Source organism: Mytilus edulis, chromosome 3 (assembly GCF_963676685.1).
Source record: "Mytilus edulis chromosome 3, xbMytEdul2.2, whole genome shotgun sequence".
Classification (NCBI taxonomy): Eukaryota; Metazoa; Mollusca; class Bivalvia; order Mytilida; family Mytilidae; genus Mytilus; species Mytilus edulis.
The window spans coordinates 77,157,443-77,168,763 of NC_092346.1; the positions used below are offsets into that span (position 1 = coordinate 77,157,443).

Below are 11,321 nucleotides of genomic sequence, written 5' to 3' on the forward strand. Positions count from 1 at the left end.
TGGTTACAATCGTCATCCTAAAGAGGCGCAGCATTGTGAAACTCTTGTAAACTTCTAGCTCGTAGACTGGACTCGGTAGATATAATCTAAGCAAGACCAAGATTGTCGAATATGTTTCCATGGATGAATCCAAATTCTGGGAGAAAACAAAATCCAAGGTAAGAAAGTATAACATGACTTACTCAGGAGCTGAAGCTGCATATGTTTTTCGTGTTTCGTGTTTAGAATAATATTTGTTACGAATTTAGGAGTCTCGATTGTTTGATAATTGTTGAGAAAATTGTGAAAAACTGCTCGAAATCAAGTTATTGACATGAAAAAAGCACCCATGGAATCTCTAGAGCACACCAAATGAATTAAATGATACAAGACCAAAGATGCTACTGTATTTCGACTGCTCGATCTTTTTTTGAGACAACATTCTATGTGAACAGTGAAAATATATTTAGTAGGGACAGCACAACAACCAGCTTTTGATAGAATGGTATTTTTAAAATTAGAGTAAATGTAAAATACCAGTACGATAGAACAAATGGTTACTATTTATCTCTCATAGTTGAGATATTAATGCAGTATTTATGCATATCAAACCAAGCAGTATGGAAAGACGATTGATTGATGGGTGTTTAACGCCACTTTCGGCACGATTGGCTTTTTGTGGCGGTCAGTTATTAGGAGTAAGGAAGCTGAAATGACCGATGAGAACCACCAATATTCGACAGGAAAACTAACAATCCTCGTTAATGGAGATTGGAGTCGAATTCAACACTCGGCCACCGTCCGAGGTCCCAACTTGAAAAGATTTAAGATACGTTGCATCAATGATGAGAATCATTGTTTTTTGATATTCATGCTTGAGTTCTGCAAGAATATTGTTTAGCAGGTAAAGGTTGTCTATGTTTCAAAATGTTGCTAGATTCAATGAGAATTACCACCTGCCTATCTTGCGCTGTGAGTGGGCTGACAAATTAATGGCTTACTGGACAATCTTTGTTCTTGTCTTTTAAAAATCTGATACCTACCCAACGGTCGCCAAGGTGCGTTTAAGCATCAACAGTGTAATAATTCCGAACTTAATACCAAATAAAGGTGGGAGTAGGCTATAAATCCTTAACACAAGTCCATACATGTCCCCTTACTCTGGCGTTTGGTTTGCTGTACACGTACATTTGTAGAAGGCACACACGGACAAATCTGTTTGGATGCACAACCACATTGAGGACATTTACTTCAAAAAATATACAAAGTGACAAATTACACTATGCTCGAGATCAACCTGGCGAAAACATTGTTGGACCCTATAGTATCTTTCATTCAAGCTAGACTTCGTGTAAATTGTTGATAGGAACTTGTGCTTTCATATTTTTTTAGCTGTATAACACGTACTTGTTTTTGTCGTTTTTCGTGTCAATAATAAAGTTCTTAATTTGCGTTTTGTAGGTTCCATTGTATTCCCTTTGCTCTTCCTCTAACTAATATAAAAAAAGGTGTAAGTACTTATTTCTAGTTGAACGATATAGGGTCTGTATCAAATCAGGAACTTGATTAGGGATTTTCTTAGTGTATATCTTCAAGTGTTCTCCTTAAAAAATGTATGTAGATGCTATATCCTTGACAGTTTGTCAATAGTTTGTCCATTGATTTACTACTGGCCTAGACTGTGGAGATTTAGACCCGAATTGTTTTTTTAATCATTGTCACCATGTGAAATACTTTGCTAGTGTCAAATAACTCTTTCATTAACAATCTCCCCCTCTTACAACCACAGGCTACAATGACTACCACACTAAAGAAACTAAATAAAAAACAAAACAACAAAAAAAACAAACCAAAAACAACATTATATGAAATGTCTAAAATAATAAATAAATAGACAGAATCAATAATTGATATATGGTTCATGTCAACAATGCAGAATGACAAAAAAACCTCAGCAGGCACTAGTCTGTACTAGGAATGGAATGTTCAGCAACACAACCATTTCTACAGAATTTAAGACTGTCTTGTAAATTTATTCGCAGCCTATTTCAACTTTTAGCGATTTGGAGCTTGACATCCTACCTATTGTTTAAGACAATTGTTTGCATATAAATTTCGTTTACTGGTGTGTACCATTAAGTTTTAATCTTTTTGTATAATTCCACATCTTATTTTATTCATAATCAATTATAATTATATACTAGTAAGTGAAAAAAAAATCCAACAAATGAGCCTTTCTTAGTTCAAATATTAATTGGCCACCAAATTTAATTTGATTTATGACTTTTTTTTATTTTGTTTTCAAGTAACTACTGACTACTTCCTTACCAAGGGTGTAATGGAGGTCATGCATATACCTTTAAAAAAAACACCGTGGCATGTTAAAGTTATTTATTGCTTTTTAACAAATTCATTTTTAATCTTGACATACAAAACTGGAAAATAATATTACATTTTTACCTACAAATATTCATCGAAACAATTTAGTAATAACTTTCGCTCTTACACACCTACACAGGTTTAACATACTTGGATACAACAGTGACTTTAATTGAATGCATTAAATATTTATTTTACAGTCCATTTAAGTTTAAATCGCTACAATATTCATTCTTTATAGTGCATATGATGTTACTCAACTGTGTCCATGGTACGTTATTTCAATAGCTTCTGTTTTTATGTTATTCAACTTCTTGTGGTTTACTTTTTGATATAAAACTACTCCATAGAAAATGTTGAAACACCCATATCTTTTAATGGATATTACTTAGCTACATACATAAAGTCCTATCTTTGATTCATATGCTGAAGTGATAAGAACATTTCTTAGTAAATAAGCATGTCAATACAACATGAGAACATACAGACCAGATTTATAACAGTTTTCATTATCTTTTTCTCTTATTCCTGACGAAAAGTTATTTCACACTGTTGAAATGTTGCTGTGCTGTACACACGCGAAGTTCTCAAGGTGTCCTCATTTCATATGTGTCTAAATATGAATCTAGATAATACGTTGAAAAAAACTTTCCCCTCTGAAATTTTCTATTTGTCCCGTAATCATGCAATTTCGATATATTTTTTATCTAAATACCAATTTGTCCTTTACTAGATACAGATATGCCTGTCTAATATACTTGGTAAAACAACCAATGCCACGAAGTGAAATTAATTTGTCCTGCAATCAGCCAACTACTAGTTTAAAACATATAACGGGAACACAAATATTTTTTAACTTTATTTGTACTGGTACAAATGAAGTCTCCTGTTACCCCACTTCCATGTTGTGCAAGCGGTAATGTGGTAAAGTCCTTTTGCTTGCCGTTCATTTTGGGTCCTCTTGGCGGTCTGCGTTAAACTATATCGATTTCTTTGAAATATTAGAGACAAAGGTTTAGATTTCAACAACTAAAGTTTCAAGTGATGGTTGTAAATTTCATGATAAAAACAATATACTTACCATTTCTGGTGAAGGCATATATTTAGGTTTGTTTGTGTATTTTAGCACTGAGCATTTATTTTGTATGTGTATTAGTTAAGTTCTTTGGTGGATTTTAGCACTGAGCGTTTTGCGATATATTTAGTTGTTTTTGTTGTATTTAAGGATGTACACCTCTGAAGAGCCAACAATTTCTAGAATTAAACTTTTTTTTTTCTAAACCTGATTTTTTGGGTTTATATGATTGTAAAAAAATAATTGATGGAATCATATGGTGGTGCACTTCTTTTTTTTGCTACAGCCCTTGGAAAGTACACAATTTTGATGATTTTCCCATTTTTCATCAATTTTAACCTATTTTGGGGCTAAATTTTATCATGAAAAAAATCACAATTCCACAATTTTGTCATACTTTCAATAAAAATGGAGGGGACCAATCTAAATAAATCTAAATTAAAAAAACTATAGGTTTAAGAAAGTTTTATCATATTTTGATGATTTTTTGGGTCAAATTTATGATGTGGGATGTACATGTTTCTAGTAAAATCATTTTTTGTATTCCTCACCCATTTTCTCAAAATTCTGGCTAAAAAGACTGTCTAGTGACTTGATTGGTAATAAAATTTGAAATAATTATTACTCAAAAACTACTCATTGGAAATATCCATTTTTTTTCACAGAGTTAAGTTTGATTATAACATTTTTTAATTTCATTAATATTTTCCACTTGTATCACATATTTGGAAATAATTCCAGAACGGGAGTTCAACGAGACTGAATCGTCAGAAGAATACATCCTTAACATAAGCGGAACTTGGTCCAAATTTGTCAAAGTAAGCAAAACAATATACCTGATGTATAATTGACTTGTACGTCAATAATTGACTTTGGATTTGGTTTTAACCTACAATTTACTGACCATTTAGCTATAGATGAGTTACGCATAATCTAGACGTGTACAGCTGTTACAAGGATAAGAATATCAGCATTGAAAGTGGAACAAGGGTGAACCATGTGACTGACTGATTTTATCCCAAAAAATTTGTTTATATATAGGTAAAACAGATGATTTACTGTATACCATATGATTGAACCTATTATAATGAATTCAAATAAAACTAGAAAAATATGCTCTGTTATTTGCACAAAACAATACGATAAGTATTGAAACATATTTTGAAACAAATATAAAAAATTCGCATGTTTCAAGGATCTTGTATGACCTTTCTTCAAAACAGAACTACAAATGATATATCCATTATGCACTGAGTAATCAAGATTGGACCGTTTTCAGGAATACATGCGTATTAAAAAAATGCACATTTATTTAATATTACAGCAACTTTACATTGATTGGTACTCTTTTAACTCTTCCATATTTTTTTTCAGATATGATACCAGTTACAAAAATTTCTATAATGATAAGGCATGTAGAAGCTGCACATACAAACCCAACAACAAAAGTAATTACTTGTACAAAAGCTATGACCAACCCTACCAATACAAGACAACTACAAATGCCTTTATAAGTCCTAGAACAACGACATTTCGATCACCATCCTATTACCCGTCCACACAACAAGCTTGGGAGTCGTACAGCTCCGCTGGTGGGGATGACTTTAATACTGGAGTAACTAACCTGAGTTACTCAAAGTCAGGGGGAGGTAATGACTATGGAATAAAGAGAACGATTAAGTTAGAGGACAAGGCAGAGCTACAACATCTAAATGATAGGTTGTCAGAATATATAAACAAAGTTAGACAGCTTTGGGAACAACGTGGACAGATCGATTCCTCGGCATTCCTGAAATCAACTAAAATATTGGAAGACGAAGTCTTAAAACTGAAGGATTTATATGAATACGAACTCGCAAACTTAAGGTAGGTATAAGAAAAAAAAAAGAAAAAAATACTTCCAAAGGTTGTTCATATTCCCCTTTTTTTGTTTATTTTTTCGTATATTGCAATGGAATCTAAACATAAAATTTTAAGCTTAAGAACATTGTTTTCCTATTATCTAATAAGAAAGACCAAAGCTACTAAAGGGGTAAAATAAAAACTGCAAATCGGAGGCGAGTAGAAAAAGGATGTATACCCTTTATATAGATAGCTTCTTGACGAACTTAAACACCTAACTTTGATGTCAAATACATAATCAATTTATAGCTTGTACTACTGATACTATTATGTTTTCTTTGACTGAAAAACACCCACTTACTAAGTGACATTGTTAAGCTCTAACATACTAGATTTGTCGATTTATGACACTCGAATTATATCGAAATAGAATTGAATTCAAACCAACTGATGCAATGAGCATGATAAAAGATGTATGGCTTTCATTGTGAAAGAAGTTATTTTGAAATATTATATATTCTTAATTGAGATATTTTAAAGTCATACATATACATGTAATTTATAATTTAACGGATATTAAAGCAGAACGAATATACCTTTCGATCATTTGGGTACAATTCAGTGAAATATTTCTAAAAAAGGTACTCAGCAAAAGCAAATTACTTCCACATAAATTCCATGATTCACGAAAGAATCAATGTAATCACCATGTTTTAAAAAAAACATTATTAAAAACAAATAGTGAATGAGTTAAATGTACTTACTATTACAGAGGACAACTACAAGGAAGTGTACAAGATAAGCACAGTTTGGAACAACAGTATGGAAGCTTTATTCAAACCTCTAAGGATTTGGAAAAGAGGTAATACAACTGATGAAAAAGAAAAAAAACTATGTTTTTTTAATCACCAACCGTTAAAATGCCTTACATCAATTTTCAGTTCCTTTCTCTCTCGGTCTTAACACAAAAGGAAATAATTCAAACTAAAATAGATTTTTTAACCTTATGAATTTATGAACTCTTGTAATTCGGGGAAAGGGTAGAGAAAAATGGTAATCCCTGGATTTCTTCTGTCATGCAGTAAAATCCTTGATAAAGAGGAGCATTCATTTGGGTGTGAGGAATGTATAAATTCGTAACCATGTTCGGTCGGAATGAGGATGCCAAACCCAATTCTCACTGCAGGGAAAGTGACATCTTCTATTAACCGTTAAGAACAATTAACAGTTTAACAATTCTCAAAGGGTCCACAGGTTTTCTATATAATAACATACTAATAAGTAATAGTAAATGCATATTTGTTTTGTCATTCGAGTTGAATAAATTATACAAACATATGATTTTTTTTAACGAATATGATATAGTTTTATTAAGTTAAAGAATCCATTGAAATAACAAAATAAATGTATTACTGCAACAGATTAGCACTAGAAGTTGACAAGAACCGGGAGCTTGTTGGAAATGTCACTAGCTACCAGCAGACGATAAGTTGTCTAGAACAAGAAATAGCTAAACTACGATCGGCACCACAGCCACTGGATGAAGGCCCAAGTCTTAGGAAAGAGATAGCAGATCTAAGGAGGGATAGGGAAGATTTCAAAGGAAGGTAATAATTAAGTTACGGTATTTCTATCGGTACAAATTGTCAAATTACTTGTATTTTTTTTTCAAAACCAGTAGAACAATGCTAGAGGAAACAAACCATATCATAAGACGAAGAAAGACAGATGGCACATAAACTCACTACTTTTGCAGATAGTACTGGTATCTTTTTATTTATTCATAGTTGTATCTTGATTTCTTTTCTAACGTTGCCCTCTTCGTTTGCCTTAGAATACATTTTACCTGAATAAACGACATGTTTTAGCTGAGTTAGCAAAATGGTCTTCCGTATTCTAGTTGCTGCTTGTGTTACCTATGATTGCTATTTGCTTGTTTATTTCTTTTCCTGACTGCTAAACGTTACACTTTCACGTTGAAAAGTCATGTTTTTGTAAGAGCGGTGTTCGATAGGTCAATGATATTTCCGGGTCAACCGGCGGACAATTCGACAATGTTGAAAAGAAAACTTGTGTAACAATTATTTGTCCATTTTTTAAGGTCTTGTTTTTTAAAATTTAATTCATTTTAATATTCGACCGCCTCTAAGTTACTTTTAGTTAACCTTTTGTCTCATTATTTATCTTTCATGTAAACTACTTCGGAGTTTAAATGATCGAGCACCAATAATGGAATAAACCATTTTCAAAATGTTCATTTGGTGTAACAAAGAAACTTCGTTACCTTATAATCTAAGGGCAAAACATGTTTTTAAATGCATCAGATGCTAATTGACATTGCAAAGACAATTTTCATTTTAGATGGGAAAGAGAACTACAGACTAGAAAAGACGTAGAGGAAGCATTTGCTGCGTCAACAAAAAAATACGAGTTTGACAACAATGTCCTTAGACAGCATGTTGCTGATCTGAAACAACGATTAGAGGCTACAACAGCCAATATTCTGTCACTGGAGACACGTATACGACAACTGAGTAAGACGGATACAAATATCCCAGACATCCTCAGACAAGTAAGACATGCGGCGGAAGACGAGTTGAAGAAACATCAGTCTGATATTGAATCCAGATATGGTAAAAGCGTAAGTTTGTTTACACATTCAATTAATAATGTACCCTTCGACAAATATTTGTCAAATCTCCTCTTCACCAAAATCTACAATAAGCATCGGAAAGGTAGGTAATAAAAACACATGTTTGTGAAAAATTCAATCAAGATACAATATATTACAACTTTCAATATCATGATACGAGATTTTTTTTCTTCAGATTTCTGTATTGAAATCCCAGATGGAGAACGACGCTGACACTATAGGGCGATTGGAGAAAGAAAAGTCTTATGCTATGGGCAGTGTCGGAGATTTTAAGGCTAAGATTGCTGCCTTAGAATCACAAGTAAGATATACATACGATAAGAGTCAATCTATAGGTTAAGAATTATTGCTGAAAAGATATCTTATTTATTGTTTCAAACACAGAACAGTTGTAAGTTTGATACATCTTTTTTTGGTATTTGTCTTGTATATACTATTACAATTTCTGCGTCAGACTCGTTTGTCCTGAGTTCATCTTGTAAAACATAGAACCAACAAAATGCTCTATCTTATACTTATACTATGTTTAATCAAATCTGTTTTCCTACTAGTTAGAAAAAAAAACACACCGATGCAATTATATTTGTCCCGATCGATGTTGTTATGTTTGTCCCGATCGCGTTGTCATGTTTGTCCCGATGTTCATATGTTTAATCTGAATTCCTTCCAACTATATAGTTAGTAAACAAACCAACCTTGTGTCTCTATCAGGGAAGTCATAAATACAATCAGATAGCTAGATTATCAGAATTAATATCAATAAACATAAAACCTCTTCCTACATTTTTTCCCTCTCTCTCTAATTTTCATAATCTTTTCAAAAAATTCCAGTCAGCACATAAAACCCCAACGGATCGATAATATATGAAATCAGTGCGCAAATAACGCAATTCTGATAAAGGAATCTAATTTATTTTAGGTAGGCGCAATGGCACAACAAAAACAGTCATTAGAAGCTTTATTGGCACAAGAACGGTCAAGGGCATTTGGACAAATTCAAGAGATGGAGAAAAGATTTAAAGAGATTCAACATGTTCTGTTTGTTAAGCTAGAAGAAGCAAAGGTGTCAAAGGATTCGTATATACCACTTAAAGCTGAAATTGAAGCTATGAAAATGTTATTGGCAGAAGAAGAAAGAAGGTATAATGTACAAACATGAAATAGATAATAAGAGACAACTGGAACCATCTCAAAATAAAACCATGCATGTAAATTACACAATAAGTACATCGAAGAAAGTATTTACGGAAACGAAATGTTCTGTTTTGGTGTGTTTCTCTTTTGAAAGGGTTAGAACGGGCTCATTACAAGGAATATGCCGTGTATGTTACTAGCATAAATGCGATATAAATCTAATTAGTCAGAATTTACATTTGTAAATAGATCAAAAACTCTATTGTGTCTCTTTAATATCTATTTTATAACTATTTTTTTGTACTGTTGTTTGTCTTTTTGTCGTTTTATACCGTGGCGTTGTCAATATTGTCAGTGTTTTTTTCGAAACATTAATTTATATTGTCCCTTTGGCATCTACCGCCTCGTTTTTATGCTGTATTCTCATTTCACATTATTTTTCCGTTTCAGACTAAGTGCACCAATAAATTACGAAAGCACTGTATCAAATGTGGTTAGTTACAGCCCTGCAATGACACGAACACATGTGGCTAGTTACGCCCCTGCAATGACGAGTACAAAAGTGGCTAGCTACAACCCTGGAATGACACGTTCACAAACGATTAGTTACACCCCTGCAGTGTCACGTGCACAAGCGTCTAGCTACAGCATCCCTGCAGTTACACGTACTTATGTAGGAACCGGTGGACATAAAAATTCCTATCACCAAGCATCCTACAGACCTGGGTACTGCAGACGTTATCACAACAAATATAGATGTAAGTTGTTTTGTTCTTATTACAAGACATATTCGAAGTGTTCTTTATTCTACTACACAAATAATGTATATAAATAAAGGCAACAGTAGTATACGGGTGTTAAAAAGTCATAAATCGATTGAGAGAAAACAAATCCGGGTTACAAACCAAAATCAAGGGAAACATATCAACTTTAAGAGGAAATTAAAGGAACAACAGGAACACCAAACATTGAAATAGAAAGTAAGTAACCGACGAATTCATAAATTCGATTTTTTTTACTGTGATGTCGAAACAATGACATTTTTTATGAACCAAGTGATACGTGTGGATCCACATGTCTTATATAAGAAGATGTGGTATGAGTGCGAATGAGATAACTCTCCATCCAAGTCACAATTTGTGAAAGAATAAACATTATATGTCAAAGTACGGTCTTCAACACGGAGCCTTGGCTCACACCGAACAGCAAACTATAAAAGGTCATACAGAATGACTATAGTGTCAAGTCATCCACAAGTCTAGCACAGAAACACATGATCACACATTGCTACTTTTATTTTATGGTATCTTGTCTGTATAGAAGATCAAATGTTCTTTAAAATTTAACAGTCATCGAATACGAATGCTAAACCTTAATCCACACACCAATAGTTAATGCATTCAAATTCATTTTGCACATGATTTTTGTTCTTTTCACAGATTAAGAAGAGTGCATATCAAACAATGAGCAATCGAGTGAAACTTCACAGCACCAAACTAATTGTATAGATGTTAATTAATACATGACTTCCTGCATTGCAACGTACAGCTGCTTCTTAACAGAATTATATTTTCTTTTGAATTCAAAAAACAGTTATATAAAAGTAGTAAATATGACATAAATTATTGTAATCCGTCCAACTATATGAATTGATTTATCTTATGATTAGATGATATAAATGTACTGCTTTAGAAAATAATTGGTATTCTTTCATTCTGTGTTCACTTTATGCCATTAAAACTTACATCGCTAATGGTGGTATGACTGTCAATCTTATATAATACCACTTGCTTAGTGGCTAGTGCTTCTTTAAAATACTATAATTATTAATTAGTCGGTTTATGTATTATGTAAGTATAGAAAGAAGGCCTATTACATTCAAACTACATTGGAAGAAATATTTTTGATTGGATGCTATTGGCGTATCTCAATAACTTGTAAACATTTGGTATTGCACTACAAACAGTTATATGATCAGACAACGTGATGTGCATTCTTTAATCAGTATAATGACCAATTGGGTTGCTTTCAAATTGATATTAGCTATACAAACGTATATCAAATTTTACGATACTATCCTTATAGCCTCTAGTTAAAATTACTGATCAAAATAACTTTGTTCACAATCATTCTTAGGGTATCATAAAAAGGAGGTTTTTTGGAGATTTTAAAAAAAAAAAATCTTCACCTCTATAACACAAATACACGAAAGTCGTCATCTAAAGATTCACCATTATTAATAACCCAAATTGATGGTTA

General features: G+C 32.6%; 1 protein-coding gene across 1 annotated transcript; it reads left to right on the top strand.

Moving 5' to 3' along the window:
- Window positions 1-19: 19 nt before the first annotated feature.
- LOC139517462 (non-neuronal cytoplasmic intermediate filament protein-like) lies at window positions 20-10,759 on the top strand. The gene is made up of 9 exons (XM_071308546.1): window positions 20-158; window positions 4,808-5,299; window positions 6,048-6,137; window positions 6,697-6,882; window positions 7,637-7,916; window positions 8,104-8,229; window positions 8,848-9,068; window positions 9,513-9,820; window positions 10,502-10,759. Exons 1-9 carry the CDS (start codon window positions 112-114, stop codon window positions 10,504-10,506), a joined length of 1,755 nt encoding a protein of 584 aa, XP_071164647.1. The 5' UTR covers window positions 20-111; the 3' UTR covers window positions 10,507-10,759.
- The last annotated feature ends 562 nt before the right edge of the window (window positions 10,760-11,321 follow it).